This window comes from Balearica regulorum, chromosome 4 (assembly GCF_011004875.1).
Source record: "Balearica regulorum gibbericeps isolate bBalReg1 chromosome 4, bBalReg1.pri, whole genome shotgun sequence".
Taxonomy (NCBI): Eukaryota; Metazoa; Chordata; class Aves; order Gruiformes; family Gruidae; genus Balearica; species Balearica regulorum.
The window spans coordinates 72,492,912-72,511,128 of NC_046187.1; the positions used below are offsets into that span (position 1 = coordinate 72,492,912).

An 18,217-nucleotide genomic window follows, 5' to 3' on the forward strand; every position below is an offset into this window, starting at 1 on the left:
TGTGCCCTGGCAGCCAAGAGGGCAAACGGCACCCTGGGGTGCATCAAACACAGGGTAACCAGCCGGGCAACAGAGGGGATTGTCCTGCTGTATTCAGCGTCGGTGCAGCCTTGAGTGCTGTGTGCAGTTCTGGGCCCCAGAGTTTAAGAAGGATGTTCAGGTACGCAAACGTGTCCAGAGGAGGGCAACAAAGCTAGTGAAAGGGCTGAAAGGCACATCCTGTGAGGAGAAGCTGAGGGCTTTGGGTTTGTCTAGTTTGGAGAAGAGGAGGCTGAGGGGCAACCTCATGGCTCTCTGCAGCTTCCTGGAAGAGGCTTCCTAGAGAGGTGGTTGATGCCCCAGGCCTGTCAGTGTTGCAGAGTCATTTGGACAATGCCCTTAACAACATGCTTTAACTTTTGGTCAGCCCTGAAGGGGTTGGGCAGTTAGACTAGATGATCATTGGAGGTCCTTTACAACTGAAATACTGTAAGATGAAAATCAACGTGCTTTTTTTTTTTTTTTTTTTCCTTAGACTACCTGTTACGTGCTGGACTCAAGAATCAGTGAGCCCACAGGCAGATTCTGGTCACAGCAGATGAAATTTTCAGAACTGTTATGTGTAAACCCCTCCCCCAATACAAACCTAATCAGTTTTGATAGTTTTACGATTTCAGCTACACACGACAGGAAATGCTTATTAAAAAACCCAACCTAAACTTAGAAGCAAGTTACCCCAGAGCTTTCCTAGCAATTGCGAGCAACAGCCTTATGTTCTCACCTGGGGTAGAAGATTGAGGCTCACAGTTTGCTTCCCAGCAGAGAAAGCCGGGGACTGACTTTCAGTCTCCAGCATCCTCAGTGCAGGACATGCCTAGGCAACCATTTCCGTAAGATTCTGCGCCCAGGCAATGCGAGTTCTCTTTGCACGCTTCATTTTGTAATACTGCAAAATAGGTAAGCCTTGCTCTTCCTAGAAAGTAAAACCATTTCCCACCATAGCCAGAATGAGGGCAGGCAGGGCAGAGGGCGGCAGCTAGGAGATGCAGAAAGGCACCGGTCTGCTGTGAACAGGCATCAAGAGAGAACAGACACGCGCGATGAGTGCTATTAGCCACAACGCAACTCAGTAATACATTCACCCACGTGGCAGCTCTTCAGGTCCCTCACAAAACATTTCTTTTGAGGCCAATTGAATAAGTAAGATTTTAAGCAGACCTCTAATGCAGTGCATTTGCATATGGACATGATCCTGCTGAATACAGACTGTAAACTGCTTATACACACATAAATGGGCAGCCTGAACAGAAACTTAGAACAGAACCTAAAGAGAAACTTAAGTTCTCCCTAAAGTGAAGAAATTTCTTAAAAGAAAATGACAAAGGACAGGAAGTTAGAGAAGAAAAGAACTTTGAGGGAACAGCATCTATTCATCTTGTTTGGAGAACTCAGTAAGCTTTACAGGGACTTTCAAACCACAACATGCCTCTTCTCAGCATTCCTCGTTGCCCCCTCTCCAGCCCTGTGCTTCATACACAACGTGTGCACACAACTGACAACGTGAGCTTCATCAACAACGGAACAGCAGTGAGATACCCCAACACCCTGCCGGCCCTCAATGTGAATGCTCCCAGCCCCACGCTCGCCCTGCTCCCAAGCGGGGCTGCACCCCTCTCTCCTCCTCGCTCAGCCCCAGACAGCACCCCTCTTCCGGCCAAAGGAACTAAAGGTTTGGGGATGTCAGATTCGCCCCCAACCCCAAATCGATTAATACAGCGGAACTAAAAGAACGAGCACTTCCATCTGATCAAATTGATAGTTTTATTTCCACCTGTTAAAAGAACGGTTTGCCTACCAGCAGAGTCCAACATAGATGGGACAGACAGACAGGAATACAATTAAATACAGGAAAAATTGAACTATGTACAACAAGACATACATTTACATAATGAAAAAAACCTTGATATTATCAGTTCTTGCCAATGGGAAACATCACTGGAACTCAAATATATTGGGGTTTCTTTTTTTGTTTTTTTCCTAAAAAAGTGTGTAGCACAATTTCGTATTTTCCCATGTACTGAGACTTAAAATTCATTTTGAGATGCACAAAATTTGTGGCACTTCACAGGGTACACAAAAGCTAAAAACTTCTTTGTTAAATATTTTATAGTTTGTGGTACATACATTTCAATATCAGATCTATTTATTGACACACAAACTATAAAGTAATATTTACATGGAGGGAGTTGTGCAAAGTCATTTAGGCTATGGCTAGTACACTGTGAAAGATGCAGGGAGATGTGACTCACCCTCATCCCCAGAGGTAATCCCTTCAATCCTCTCTGTATCGTCCCTCTCGCACAGTAGCCACCCAAGGAAAACTGGCCATAATTTTTTTTTTTTTTTTTTTCTCCTTTAAGCTATCGGGAGAAAGCTGATTCTGTGGCTCTGAAGTATCTTGAGAGTTTTAATGTTGGTCTGCTTCTCTTCATACAATTCATGCTTTAAGCAATCTTTTCTACTGTTTGATCATTTCTGTGCTTCCTGGGACACGAATGCCAGCCATTGTTGTCACCACACTACGCTAAGGTGGCTGTAGTCCTTGCTTGTAGTTTATATCACCAACGGGAGCACACAGTAACTAAAGGTGTGTAAGTTTTTAGTAGTTACCGTATTGCCACACTGCAGAAACTGCACATTCCTGGAACAGGACTGAAACAGCGCTATTCCAAACCAGGGTGGGGAAGGTATTGCATTTCTTAAGCTAGCCTTTATGGAACAAAACTGTCTGTATTACTACATCCAGAAACATCCCTAAGCATCCTAATAAAAAACCCTTTACTTTTGGGTTGCAATCTTCAATACAGAACTTGAGACAGCTAATTAGAAGATCTGCTTTAATTAAAGGCTTCCTACGGATCCCTAGGACAGGTTAGAAAGACACATCAATGTTAACTAAATGCATCCCACAATCGTGCTGCACCGAAGCACGGAACGCTGCTTCCAAGGGTTTATCAGAATCAACCAACTGCCAAAAGGCATCCGAGTTTGATTTTGGACCTTTTTTTTTTTTTTATAGACCGAAAGTCAACCTTCAAAATACTGATTTTAATCATCTCGTCTACATTTAATTACTATAATCCTGTTTGTATCAGCTCATCTGGGATACCACATCAGCTTACAGGTTTTCACTGTAACAGGTTTAAAACAGACATTTATAACTCAGTCCTGGAAAAAAAAAAAGTGACTGGGGAGCAGTGCATAAACCTGTGTATTCCTGCCTTACTTAAAGGGAGGAATTCTCTCTTGGACATGTATTTGACTTCTCCTCCTTGTAAAAAAAGATGCACATTTGAGGAAAGCTGGACAATCCACAGAGCAAAGGGAGATTATACTTCTCTCTCAAGAAGCTGCCCAGTCAAGATTGCTACCAAACATCTTTTAAAGCCTCCACTTCCTGAATCCATGGCAATACAATTATCATTTAATTTTTAATCCTATGCACCAGGCTAAAAGCAGTCAGGTGTCAGGATAACAACTGAAGAGAACAGCAAAGTGAACGCACTGAACTTTAAGCATTACGCTGCGTACACTCGATACAGTAAGAAGATCTGTAGGTAGTTTGGTATTCAGCTGACAAGAGGAGGAAAGCATACTATTTGCTGCTTATTCATCACTAGCAAGCCTAGAGAAGACTATACTCTCCTTAGCTATCAGGAGAAAGCACTACACAACAGTAGTAAACCCAGAGACCACCTCATCCTGGTAGAAAAGAAATTCAGTGTTGTGATTCAAACACAGGAATTCTTGGCAGTTAAAACGTCCTAAGAAGTATTTTCACATTGTACATCTTGCAATTTGTCTACATACTTTAGATCTCATGGAGTTCATGAAGACATCTCTACGTTCAAGCCTTCTGCTTAAAAAAAAAGGATTGCTGGTTAACAGCAGGTTATCTTATTGCATTACCCTGGTGGTCAGTTTAGCATGGATTTATGATAAAATGATCCCTCGCTACAGAACTTACTCTATTTGGCCAAAGATGGTATAGCAGAAAGCAACAGAGTCATGAGCTGCTTGCAGGATAAAAACAAAAGTGTCACGCAAAGGGCAAATTGTTCCTCTCCATTTTGAGAGGTAACTATTCCATATCTGTATGCGACGGCGGGAATAATTTAAAGAGTAAGAAATAACAAAGGGTTCAGACCCCTCTTAGTTAAGCATTAAAAAAGTAGAAGGAAATGGATCAGCTGCTTCCTTTCTGATATAGGCTGCTGGTCTAGTTTAGAGACAGTCATAAGCTCAACATCATCACCAGTGACATAACAAGAAGCAGCCTGGACCATAGAAAAGCTGTCTATATATGGGTAAGAAGTTATTCTCCAACAAAACCAGTTTTATTTGGACGTGTGCACAACCTGCTGCGCTTTAAATCTTCAGAGCGCTGAAAGCATGACATTTTCCCCAAAAATCCGGTTGAGTCTGTCCTGAGGAACAGCAGTACTCATATATAAATGGGATGATACTGTCTGTGAGTGAGTTTCTTCCTGCAAGTTGGGCAAGAGTTGGCATTCCGAAGGGAGTCGCGGAGGCACTGGCTGCAGAAGACATGGCCGCATTTGGTTGACACAATCAGTCGCCCGCTTTGCACAATCTGCAAGAGAAGAAACCGCAACAGCTATTTGGAGTAAAGAATTCAGCTTTGCCGGTCTACTGGCACCAGGCCAAGAGGACTTGGAGTACCTGTAACCGGTGCGCTACCGCGCTCACAGTAAGGAACCCAGAGACCTTTCAGTGCCCTCTGGGGAAGCGTTGCTCCCTCCACGTACACCGCCAAGAAGCCACTTTGAGTTACAAGCTAGTTTCACCTTAAAGCCAAGGTCTGTACTTCAAGCCAGCTGTCCACAGCGTCCCACGTAACCCAACAGCGCCACGCAGCTCGCCCTCTGCCCCGTCCTCCCTCCGACAACAAAGAAACGACGACGACACGTGGATCCTTACCTCCGAGTAGCCATCCATGCAAATCGGACAGCTAACGGTACCAGACGGCCTTGCGGGAGAGAGAACAAAACCAGAAAGAACACGCACCCGTTAATGTCACCGTGCACCGAGGGTTGCCGATACATAAAACGTCACGTAAATCAGCCGACCGCGCAGGCTAGCCCTGATGCATCTCATCAGAAGAGCCCTGCGTACCTCTAACTCTCTCAGCCTGTTGCATTTAAGAAGCGGTTAGGCTCTCCCTTACCTAAGGGAAGCAGCGCCGTGGCGGTCACGGGGGCGGGGGGGAAATGCAGGTAGTCACCCTGCTCTGCTACTGGAAGTAACAGCAGTCTATAGCACTGGGCCGTACACGTGTAGCAGTACTCATCTTCAACAGGTCATAAATAAGAGTTTTGTAACAAAAGCATCTAGCTGTCCTTTCTAGACATGAAACAGGTTGTCAGAAATTAAAACTTCCCCTATTCTCATGTAGCAACATCCCAGCCCAGTCACATATTATAAGAATTCCTTGCTTATAAAATATAGGGCAGGAACACACTAATATGAGAAAACATTCAAAAAATAAATTTCTAGTTCAGAGAAGGAAAGTCCAACTCAATGGCTGCTAGCAAGCTGTGGTTATAGATGTTCCTCTCCTGCATTAAGCCACCAGGACAGCTGTACTGCACGCACACTTTCTAACAGACATAGCTATTCTGCGTAAGGAACACGCTATACCGTAAGTGCTGAATATTCTCTATCAAAGAGAAAAAGTTTCCTGCCACTTTTATTTACAAGTTAACCTGGATTTTAAATGATCACAGTAAGCTGCTTTCATAAGTCTTTACCACAAACACTTGGCTTTATTATGTCACCATCCACACTAAGGAAATTTGTAATTTATTAAACAGGAACAGAAGTTATGAGATATCCTTTATCCTGTAATCTTAAATTCAAGCAGTGAGCACTAACACCTTCCCCTAATTTCACATACATAGTTTAACTCCACTAATTCTCCCATTTTTACTACTTAAATTCTTTATGCAGCAGCTACAATAGCAACTCAGTAATTAACTACAATTGATGATAACCTTCATATAAGCATGGGTATTCTAACACTACAGAGTAACACTGTAGATGGCTCTGTGCAATCTCCAGCATCAGTACTTTTTGGAAAGTGTTAAACGCTGCAGCACTGAGTTGTTTCAGTCTTACCTAAACCAACCAGGAAGGCACATTCTTTAACAGAGAAGCTTGAGATTGAAGGATCATTTAATTTTTTGTATTAACTAGTTAGTGGGATTTAGTCACCTACATATTTAACAACCAAAATTTTAAAAAAATCTACAAACCCACTTGCAAAATGCACTATATTTTAGAATTGTGTAAGCCCTTTAAGTGGCATATTTAAGGCCTGACACCCAAAGTTTCCATATCCAAGTTCTCATTGCCTTCCAGTACTCTAGAAGTTTCAAAGCACATCAGCTTTATTAAAGCCTGTATTTTTTCCCTTCAGACACTTTAAAAAACATTTACACCATAATTCTCATGTTCTTTGTCATGAGACAAAGTCTTCTTCCCTAGTCACATGGACACCTGATTTCACTTAGTCCAATACATTGTGTCTTAACACAAGAGAGTGCTCCTTCAGCAAGAGTTCACTGTTTCTCCACAGAATGGGGTCTTTACTGTGCAGGCACCTGACCCAAACAGCGAGATTGCCACCTCCCATGCAAACATACCAGAGCTCCATGGCATAGATGGGACAGAACAGAAACATGGGCCATAACAGTATTACTTTCACAATTGCCTTGTAAATATACCTTGGGAAGCGCAGTTACCCCTCAGAGAAAAAGGCATTCAACTGGCAGTGTGTAAAAAAGCAGTGAATGAGCAATAGTTTTGACTGGAATTTGCCAGGCTGCTGCATGCCTGTCTTGTGATACCAAGCCTCATCGACACCAACGAAAGTATTTCCATATCTGACATCGCTACTAGAGCTTTACATGAAAGGTAAATGCAATAGGTTATGTGTTATTGCCTGTGACTAATCCTCCTTCCTTGCCATACCCCCACACTTTAAGGTTGTAAGAAAAGTTGTACATCTGTCTTGGGCTGGCTTTTTATCCTTAAGTGCAAATGGTATTGTTTGGTCATCATGCGAAATGGGATGTTGCACTCATCAAAAGAGGGAGCTTACTAGAGTAAGTTAAGAATTTGCAGATAAGCCAGGCTATAGCGATGTAACTTAGTCCTGTATGCATAAGAAAAGCAAAATTCAATGTTTGGTAGGTCATAAGGCATACATACTTTGAACTTGCAGTTTCATCTTCCAGTGGTCCTAATTCTCGGGACACTTTATCTGTCACATACACATCATTATCTCTTGTTTCATCTTCATCATCGCTACTCAGTACACAGCTGTCCGACTGTCGCTGGCTTCTTAATCTAAGATTTCTCCTTTGTCGTTGATTCTCTGTAATTCAAATTTGGTAAGTTAAATTATATATATAAGTTAAGATATATATATTATATCGCTCTCTCTCCCCCCCCCTCCCAGAACTATCCTTGAAGCACCTTATTAAAAATAGTCTGTAATGGTTCATATTTTAAATGGACCATAGTCAGCTGGGTTAAAAGCAATCTTGAACAAACTAGTTTCCTAAATCTTCAGGTTGAACATTTCCAGACATTGTAAATATTCTCCTATGTATCGACACAAAACATTTGCTCTATTCACCCTACAAACAGCTAAAACATGATCTTAAAGATTCTCTGTGTCATAAGTTTCAAACGGTTACACTACCTGTGAATAACTCTCCCCTATAAAGGGAAGCTACCTCTCCCAATTCTTACTAACAGAGAATGCTACCATACTACGTTGAGAGTTGCAACAACTGGTGCATGATACAGCAGAGAGGACTGAAGTTGTTTTCAATTAGCATGGCAAGGTAGCATACACACAACATGAAGACCTGGTAAAACAGAGTGCTTTGTTTAGAAAGTTTCAGAAGTGATGGAAGAGATGCTTAAATCTTGAAGTGTAAGTTATGGAACTGCTGTGGTTCCTCACTACTCTATCGAGGTACGATGCTAAACTGTTCCACTCTTTCTGACTGTGTTAAGCCAAACCTCCTCACTCAAAGGCAGTTTCTATAAAATGAGTCTTTTTAAGAACAGTACTTGGAAATTATGAAAATACTTTAAACAGTATTTCCTTAGACATCCTTGTAATCTTCCTCCTGAGTTAAGAGAACTTGAAAATGAAGTTATATTGCCCAAGATAAAAGGAGATAAAAAAATACTTTATTGCAAGTATTTTTCACTTGCTCTCGCTTCATTCAGAGCACAGAATAATGACATTCTAAGTAAGCAGCTAACAACATACTAATACATCTCATATTATAATCAGAAAAAGGTCTGAAAGGTGTAAAGGATTAACTTCTTTATAATTATTTAACACCTAAAGTAGAAAAAAATCCCACACTTGGTAATACCACTCAGTACTACATTTGAGGTGTATTAGACTAGATAATGAAAGAGAATACCAGACAACAAATATCTTTTAATTCCTTCACTGCAATACAGGATGAAAAAAAACCTCCAATCCTTTTGACATTTTGCTATTCGAAGCAGATATTCCAGTGCTAAAAGCGCTCATTAAAATTATTATCAACTTTGGGCTTACAGAACTTCTGTATTTCAAAAATAAGAAAACACGTTTTGAGCAGCTTTCGTGTATTTTCATTCAGATAGTCACTATCAGAGCTTGTAGAAAGTATCAAACACAGATTGGATCCATTCTCTACGACACTGGCCAGATACTTTAGCACTGTCCTTTGCCTTTTGGTAAATGCAGTTTCAGTCCAAGCTGCTCAGGTTGGTGGGAAAAGAAAGAAAAAAAATTAAACTTAGGACAATTCCATTATCAATTGTAAAACATCAACTCACCTTCAACAATCTTGCATCCATATCCATGGGAAGGGAGAGAAAAGAAAACACAATTAGCGTTTCGTGTGCCCCCCCAGTGTTGCATACAAACACCAGATAAGCAAAGCAATTTCAACAAAACAAGCTAAGAATGCTAGGATATCACTCTTGTTTCGATTAAGAATATTAGAAGGAGCAGTCAGTCAGCTGCTGCTCAGAACACAAGTGGCAGCTTCTGGTTCCGCTCAGGCTGCAGCAAAGGGACAGAAATGGAGGCAGCTTAGGAACCACCTGAACACCCTCCGCCCTGCTCCCCAGGTTCAGTGCCCTGATTTGGTTTAGGCCAGAGGAGATTCTTTCCCTCTTTCTCCCTCAGACAGACAAATTAGCTGTGATGTCCATAAGCGTGGCACATTAGATTAGCAGCCGCTGAAGAAAAAAAAAGCCCAAAACCCAAACCCGCTGTCGTCTTTGGTGGAACTAGAGCTGGAGCAATGCAGATTACGTTGTAAAGTACCAGGCCTTTCCTCTGCAAATGCTCAGGAACAACCTCAGCAGGAGATACCCCCCTGCTATTCCTGCTCCTGCTTTCTGGGTCAGCACAGCAGCGGTGGCATCCCAAAACCAAGGTTATAAACTACACTGTGGACTGGATCAAATACTATTCTAGCTTTAAAATAATGGTTTAAAAAAGTGGATTTTTTTTTTTAAGACTTCTTGGAGTAATAAACTGAACTAGTTTGTACCATGGCCAGCTACAGTTGCGCTTGGCATCTCCGTGACAGGAGTACCTCCAACTGATGTTGCAGCTAAACCCTTTGTAGTTGTGAAGTCAAAAGCCTTACTATTGTCTCCTTTACCTTTTATTTAAATCATTGGCCTATGCCTTTGATACATCTGGAAGAGCTTCAACTGTCAATTGCATCTCCTTATGTTACATTACCCATGAACGGTCGATATTCTCCCCAAGTTCTGGAGCACCAAGCTATTTTAGATTACCCTCTAACTGTCTGCAAGCACACCTCCAGAGCAGCTTCTGTGTTGACCCATAACACATGGTTTTCATGCACTGGTGAGTCAACTTTGAACTTACGACTTACTTACACTTAAAGCCAGATTCTATCAGGGAGCACAATACAGAGCTCATTTGACCACAAGATTTAGATAGGTGTGCCATTCACTACTTACCACAACAGAATCATTGTGAGTTAGATCAACGACTACAGGTTCAGAAGATTCACATGTGAGATCTACTACTTCTTCACCGGCTTCAAAACACAAGGTTAGAATCAAGATCAGGGATTGCAGAGGAATAAAAGTGCCCACCACTATGTAACAGGCTGAGGTATGCTTCAGCCTTGCCCTATCCCTCTGCTCTTCGGGAACGTGTCCAACAGCTCACTCAAGCAGTGAACAGTCAACGTAGAGCATTACCGCCGCTGTCTTCTGCAAGTTGCAATGCAAGAGGAACAGCGGCCGAGCTCCTCACACAGTTCTGTTGTATGACAACAGCTTGTGGGAGGTACACAGCAACAGATTATTCATCTAACATAGAGAATGCTTGTCACACAGAATAAAACATGAATCATACAGGATATAATAATTTTACAGTACCATGCTGTAAATGTTCCTATCTCATGTGTCTTCCAACTTTTCATAGGCAAATGCACAGCAAAAACTGAAAAAGCCGTATAATTACGTGGAGACCAACAGCTACTTTCAATCGTAAGAGGTCAAGGAGGCTTTTCTAATTCTGATACATTTTGTAAAAAAAAGCACTGGCGAAGTACTGCCTCTCCTTGAGGGATGAGGCACAACTAATGGCAAACTTTCAGTTATCTCCTTAAAACTTAGGAGTTCCCAAGCTCAAGTTGCCACTCTCCATAGTGGTAGCTGCAGCGACTCCCGGCTCATCGGACTAGACATTCGCATGTTGGAGCAGCACTTGAGTACCTTTCTTACACAACTCATCTGTCACTCGTGGTGAATGTTATCACACCTCAGGAACAAACTAAACCAGTTGTCAGCAGGCTTGTTGTTTAAGGATGCCATGCTAGATGCTGTCTAAAATCAGAGGTTTCCCTTCCTCCCCAGTAAAACTGGGCATAGACACTGCCAAAGACACACGTCAAGTGGGACCACAACCCTCCAGAAGCACTTCACGTTCTTCCCGAGTTAAAAAGAAAGCTTACCACTTTCTTCAAGTTCTATTGGCTCTGCTTCTGAAGCCATTTCTGCGGTAGAAGCCATCAGCCTGTTTCGTTTCCGAGCTTGCCTAGAATGAACTGCTCCTCCACGGCGCTTTCGTTGAGTCTAAGAGAGAAGAAAGCCGTAGCATTTTCTTTAGGAGTAATATTAACGTGGCCCTCATCTTTGCAGCACCAACGAAAGCACGCAAGGAGACACTAAACACTCCCCTGAAAGGCTGTAGTATGGAAAGAATGGTAGTATGGGTCATTCCTATCTGAACACATCGATTCAAGGAAAAGACATCACCCCAGATCTCTTACGAGTTGGGTCACAAAGAAGAAACACATTGGCAAACAATCACAATGAGAAGAGGAGTTCACAATTATATGAGATGCTAGCTTCCAGCCAACCATTGGAATTGGTCTGACTTAAGGTTTTTGCTCAGACATTTGCATGTCTTAACTATTGGTAGTACCTAGAGAGATTAAAAATCTTAAGTATCACAGAATATGATGTCATACAAAGTTTTAATATGCTTATGTTCCAGCGCATTTATTACAAACTCTTAAAAATGTTTATAAAACCAGCATGTTTTAAGAATCAGGTTCGCATTGAGTAGTGAAATACTTACTGTGCTCATGGTGTTTCTTGATCTAAAGCCGCAGAAGAAGCAAGAGGTACAAATACCAAAAAAGTAATGGCGAGGAAGCTACAACTTGTCAATTCCTTATATTCCTTCAGGTAGTGCACTGTTACAAAGTCCAGATTTCACAGTGTCTGAGAACGATGTTCTTTCAAACCTGTAAGCAAAGAAGAGGGAAGATTACCTATCTATCTGCAATGCTTGTTCTCTTAAATACACCCCTCTCCAAGATTCCCGTCCCTGAGTCACCAGTTTCTGCCCAAAGCTAGAGGGGAAGCCCCGGTTTGGTATTTGAGCCTCAGACACCTGCAGCTGGGCTGAAGCCTCTTCTCTGTTTCCTGAACTAAATGCCAGAATAAGCTCATTTGTTAGCAAGCTATAAAAATGCTATGGAATCCCAATTAAGTTTAACTGAAAAACAGCTGATTGACTCTCACGGCACCACACACCTGGGCAGGAATCACCAGGAATTGTGTCACTAGCAGCCATCTGCAGAGAACACAAAATTCCAGATAAGCAGTTCTCTTCTCCAACCCATCTCCAGATTCCAACAGGTGGGAAGTGAACAGCTTGAGAGGAATCTGAAGCAAGTGGAGCAGAGAAATTTCAGTTCAGAAACACTCATGGATCTGCAAGAGCATACTGTAGCTACTCTGTGGTAACTGTAGGTGTGTGTGTCTCCACCCACTAGACAGCAAACTGCTAAGTGGGAAGAGGTAAAAAGCAAGCATAGAGGCAGTTGTGAGTATCTGTCATGGTACTGAAGTTCGCATCTCAAAGCTTGCTCATGGTAAAATTATCCTGTGTCCAACAGACAATGAGGAGCTGGGGGAGGAGACAGTGGGGGGACCAGGAAAAAACCAATCATGTTAATTAAGAACTGCAGAACTGCCTTCACAATACTGCACTTGACCTGTGCTTCAAAGATGAGCACACAGGCTATTCACCTACTGTCAGATTAAGAAACATTGAGAACATGCAGTGGAATGGAATGGCATTGAGAGTCAATCATAACCTTGAGTTAAAGGAAGTCTTATTGATTTTTTTCTGCCCTCTTCCTCTGTATTTCTTAAAACAATTACTTTAAGAAACCCATTAACACTTAATTGTGACATTATTAAAACAAAATACACTTGAGAAAAATCCTTACACTAAATTCGGTACTCTTCTAAGCACAAAGATGTATTCTTGCACAGTTTTAAGCAGCACAATATGCCACTCATCCCATTTTTTCATTTTAAAACTGGTACCGGATTGCAAAAGCTAAAGTGAAAGTCAACATGCTTTTCACGTTTTTTGTTTTGTTTTTTTTTAAGTTGACCACTTGCTATATGCCAGACTTAACCATCAGTGAGCCCACAGGCAGATTCTGGTCACAGCAGATGGAATTTTCAGAACTGTTACGCATAACTCCCTCTCCCAATACAAACCTAATCAGTTTTGATAGTTTTAATATTTTAAGATGCTTTTTAAAAATCTAAACTTACATGCATAGTTTAAACCCAGTGTTTTTCTTGCAAATGTGAGCAACAGCCTTACGTTCTCACCCGAGATGTTGAAGACGAAGGCTCACAGTTTGCTCCCTAGCAGAGAAGGTCGGGAACCGACTTTCAGTCTCCTGTTTCCTCAGTACAGGATTCACCTACACAGCCATTTTCATAATAATCTGCATCCAGGTAGTCTGAGTTCTCTTTGCACACTTCACTCTACTATTCTTAAGGCCTAGATTTCATTTCACCTGTTAAGAAAGAAGGTTTTTCTGGCAGCCTTACCAACATTCTTTGGAAGATCCTATTTTGCTCCACTGAATTTTTGGAATAGGGAACAAGAACTTTTAGAACAAGACCATGCCTAATTCTGCACTCATACTAAACAAACCAGACAGAAGATGTGCTCACAGAACAGTCTAGGTGCTACAGGACTTCCTCTCTCCATATGATTATTATTCATAGGTTTGGTTTTGAAGCTTTTTGGAGACAAGGGAAAGAGGGGGGTGAAGCAAGAAGGACACGCAGCATGAGGGGTGAGGGAAAGGGAGAGAAGCAGCCCTAAACCCAGCACATCTGCACTTTCAAACTAGTTGCTCAAAGACAAGCTACCATCTTCATCTAATGGCTGCAACGGAAAAATAACTTAGGCAAAACAGTTGTCCGCACATAGCACGAGGATGAACAGGACTGAACAACATATGAGGTATATTAAGAAGTTATGCCATTAGATTCTTTATAAGTTATTTCATCAAGAAAGCCAAGAAACATTTTCCTTGATTCTCTGCAGACACGGAATTGGAAAAAATACTTCGAGATTAAAAAGCCGAGAAATGTTAGTTGGTACAGACATCTGAGGATTATAAAGACATAAACTTTATATACGCTTACTTTAAATTACAAGTTGTTAGAGCTGTTTTTAAATAGAACCTGTTAGAGCAATCTGATACACAGACATCTGCACTGCTGAAAGACAGCAAAAACCCAAGTCTGTTTTATTCACTAGACAGCACAGCTCTGGATGTAAAACACCCAGAAAGTTTCACAAGGCTTGGTGCTTTTCAGATTTAACACTGAATACAACCCAGTGCAACGGTATGTTGACAAAGTATCTTTAGAAAGGGTTAAAAATACAGGAGAGAGCAACCACCTGGGATGACTCCAAATATAAAACGTTGCACAGATTATCTTTGGCCACAAGTGGCTAAAGTGCCAAAGAAGAGCTATCACAGAAGAAAAAAAAGACCCAACCCAAACCCAAAAAACCCCAACCAAACAAAAAACCTTTAAAAATTATGGTGAAAACTAAAGTAATACACAAGAAGACTTGTCATGCTAAGACCACCTTACCTACATTAAATATTCACACACTTCTTTACAAGATACCAAGGAACAGAATATTTATAGGATTACTAGGACATGTCTCAGAGGATCTAATATCAGACCTCAAAGGCACCACAGGACAGAGCCACTTCTTGAACTATGTGACAGAGCACCATTGCTATTTAGATAGTTTAATTTTCAGAATCTTACATCAGCAGTAGGCTTTCTTTATACTTAATACAGAGAGTATACATAAGGCACAAACATTCTAGCTGCTAATGGCTCACATCTTAATCTCTTCAGAAGATTCTTCTGAAGAAAGAAGTTGAGAATGGATACCCATAGGGATGCCCATCACTGTAAAACAACCTTTAAATAAATCATCATAGGCAGCTTCACCAGTATCAACATGACCCAACTCAGGAGAGTCATGTTCATAAAGAAATTCCATACTGCTTTAATTTATTAAGACTATGGAAGGAGTCTCATGATCCGGCAACTTTTTTTTTTTCTTTCTCTGTAAGAACAAACCTCTTCTGTGGAGCTATAGATTTCCACACAGTATTGGCTTACTCAGGAAACTTAATTGAAAGTCAATTACCTGAACTGTAGGAATAGGTAGAAAAAATAAAGCAAAGTTTAGTTTCTTGAATCCACCACAGATCAAGTTAGCAGTGCACAAGAACAGAGGTAAGCAAAACAGTTCCAAGCTCTGCACATTTAGAGACCTACTTATTCATAAGAATTCCTTAAAGATTTTCAAAACCTCAAGACCACTCAATTTAATAATATGACTTGTCACACAGGACTGGATAGCCCAAATTATATAAGGTCTATATGCTCCTCCTCCAGCAGTCATTATGAAGCCCAGCCCCAAGACTGAATAACACAGAATTACTGCATCAACCTCCCCTCCATCAACCTATAAGCATGAAATAACTCCAGCTGAGGCTGTTAGTGAGCTCATGGTACATCTGTAGAAAGATGTATTCAGACAGCAATTCAAAATTCTAGATTTTTTTCCAAAAACAAAAGGTTAAAATACTTTTTTAAAATGTTAAAACTTAGCAAATCAACTTAGTAAGCCAATAAATACTTTTAACTTTTACAGACTTTTTATTGCATCACTGCAGGATGATACCATACCAGAAAAAGCCACTCCCCCTTCCTCTCATACGCAGAACTCAGCACATGCAGTTATTGCTCCTGTCATTTAGCTCTCCCAAGGGTGTAAGTAGTGTTGTCCTCATAACAACAAAGTTCAAGGTTTACTCTAGCTAACTCATTTGCATTTGAAGGACTATATCCATCAACCTTGCTCTGTACAGGCAGATACTTGAGAAAAATAAAGGTAAAGTCATCTAAATTAAGAACGTGTACACTAGGAGTAAAAGAATATTGATGCCCATATTCATGATGTAAGTCTCCTGTTAGATTTCTTCCTCTATAAAAAAGTTAACATTTTCACTAAATTCAGGTTGACCTAATTTAACATGTTTAAGTGACAATTCCCAAAAAATTGATTCTCTACAGAACAAACTGAAAACTTTTCTTACACCACTCTGAAAACAAAGTTTTGGTCTCCTACGTGCTAAGCATGAATTGAGGCAAATTAGCCTTAAGCAAGTAGACATTTTTATCATGTCTGACACAAACAAGACTTTATTTCATAATCTTCCTAAACATTACAAATACACTGCAGTAACTTCTTGAAGAAAACAATAATGTCAGTCGGAATGTTTGGTGTGTGCAAGGCACAGGTGACAAAACCAGTATACATTGTATTTGTCAAAACATGATATGCAGTGTCTTTAAGACTTCGCTTCTCATTTCTATTCTTAAGACCTCTCTTTGCACTCCTAACAACAGGAAACACAGTATCAAAGACACAGCATATATAAAAAAGTTTTCTGTGGTCAGAAGACACACACACCAATCACAAAGTGCTAATCCTTTTTTTTTTTTTATCACGAGGAACAGTAATCTGTCATTTTACTCTTTCAAAACTTTCCTATCATATTTATTTCCAGTACCTTTAAAGATATTACATTTTTTCAGATGCGCTACACCAACTTTAGTGAAAACAGAAGCTGAGTCTATTTGGTTTTATCCAAATCAGGTCAAGCAGTCTCATACTACAAAAGCTTAGTGAAAGGCACTATAAAAAGAGTAAAGATGAGAGATAAACAGCCTGCCATAGAGATATACTAGCCTGCCTGCTCTAAGTGGTCAGCTCTATCTACAGACAAATAAGACATATGTTTAGTAGCAGCCTAACAAAAAACCCACAAAAAACCCAAACAACAAAAACCCCAAATCCAAAACAAAACAAAGAAGCTAAGGCCCAGAGAACAAAACACATCCAAAACTTTCAGTTGGCCAGGTGTCCTATTTCAGAAACAACAAAAAAAAGATGAACACTGGCCAGAAGAAAAGTTCCACATTGCTCTTAGGGTCAGAAGTTTCTCTGAGAGAGGCTGCAGCTTACTTTTGATAGTCCCAAAATCAGATATAGAAGAAGGAAAAAGAAGTTGAGTCTTTCCAAGTTCTGTAATGGAGGTGTAAAGGGACGCTGAGATAGGAGAGAAGCGTTCCCTCCACTCCCGCTGTCACACAAAATGGGAGGACAGACCAACACCTTCACGGAGCTACATCCACCGCAGATGCTGAGCCACCCCTCTGCCTCCAGAGGCGAGAGGGAAAGGCCATCACCCCCTCCCCAGCACTCGTATCTCTCAGCCACTTCAGGACACGCTCCGAACGGCCCTCGCACCCAGTGCGGTTTATGACCCAGCGAGCACCACCAGAGGCTGAGCAGCCTGCCCGTGAGCACCGGCGAGGCTGGCCTTCGAGGGCACATGGGGCAGCAAACGGCCGCAGGCCTAGCTGGCCCCCAGACCCCAGCGCTGCCGGCCGCCCAGCGATGAGGGCAGCCGCCGCGCCCAACCAGGAGGGCCGGAGCGGCCGGGGCCGGCCCTGGGGGCCCTGCAGCGGCGCTCGCAGGCCCCGGAGCCCCCCAAAGCGGCGGAGAAGAAAAAATAAAACGGACACACGGCCGGGGGAGAGGGGCAAGACACGCCACACGGCCCCCCAAGCGGAGCGAGGGCAGGCCGGCGGCAGCTGAGAGGGAAGCCCCTTATGGCCGCCACAGCGAAGAACTGGGCCGTGCCCCTGCTCCGCGCCCGGGCAAAGGGGCTCCGGTCCCCGTCACAGAGAAAGGGGCAGCGCCGGCCCGGCTCCGCCGCGCAGGGCCCAGCTCCGCGCACCGGCTGAAGAAGCCCTGTCTTCCCCCGCTCCCCTCAGCGCCGGCCCGCCCCTCCCCCACCGCGGCCGGGCGCGGCTGCCTCCCCTCCTCCCCTCGCTCCCCGCTCCCCTCACCTGTCGCCCGCCGCCCCGGACGCCCCAGAAAGGCAGGGCGGGCCCGGCGGCGCCGGTGCCGCTCCCGGGCACCGCTCCCACACCCACGACGGAGCCCCCCGGCCTGCAGCACTCACCCTCAATGCCCGGCCCGGCAGCGGCGTAAGGCAACGCCCGCCTCCGCTTTCCTGCCATTGGGGGCGCAGCGATCTTGCGGCTCGCGGAGTGGCCACCGAGCACGTCAACTAGGAAGAGCTGAGGCGAGCGACCCCGCCTCTTATCCGGCCTCGGGGCGTGCTGGGAGTTGTAGTTTCGCGCGCGCCTG

General features: G+C 42.7%; 1 protein-coding gene across 7 annotated transcripts; it reads right to left on the minus strand.

Moving 5' to 3' along the window:
• Positions 1 to 1,783: 1,783 nt before the first annotated feature.
• On the minus strand, positions 1,784 to 18,131 carry LOC104642732 (E3 ubiquitin-protein ligase RNF4). Of its 7 annotated transcripts, none has more exons than XM_075752647.1 (8): positions 18,030 to 18,131; positions 11,714 to 11,882; positions 11,085 to 11,205; positions 10,081 to 10,160; positions 8,914 to 8,923; positions 7,273 to 7,438; positions 4,981 to 5,029; positions 1,784 to 4,633 (listed from the first exon to the last, which is right to left on the minus strand). In XM_075752647.1, exons 2-8 carry the CDS (start codon positions 11,720 to 11,722, stop codon positions 4,484 to 4,486), a joined length of 585 nt encoding a protein of 194 aa, XP_075608762.1. In that variant the 5' UTR covers positions 11,723 to 11,882; positions 18,030 to 18,131; the 3' UTR covers positions 1,784 to 4,483. The 7 variants fall into 7 exon arrangements, with proteins under 7 accessions (XP_075608762.1, XP_075608763.1, XP_075608765.1 ...); XM_075752648.1 differs by having other exon boundaries at positions 17,914 to 18,041; XM_075752650.1 differs by lacking the exon at positions 18,030 to 18,131 and adding an exon at positions 13,273 to 13,456.
• Positions 18,132 to 18,217: the final 86 nt, after the last annotated feature.

Coding starts and splice junctions, on each gene's coding strand:
- LOC104642732 (XM_075752647.1), bottom strand. Junction 10,161..11,084: donor AATAGAACTTGAAGAAAGTG/GTAAGCTTTCTT, acceptor TGTGTTTTGAAG/CCGGTGAAGAAGTAGTAGAT. Junction 4,634..4,980: donor GCATGGATGGCTACTCGGAG/GTAAGGATCCAC, acceptor CTTCTCTTGCAG/ATTGTGCAAAGCGGGCGACT.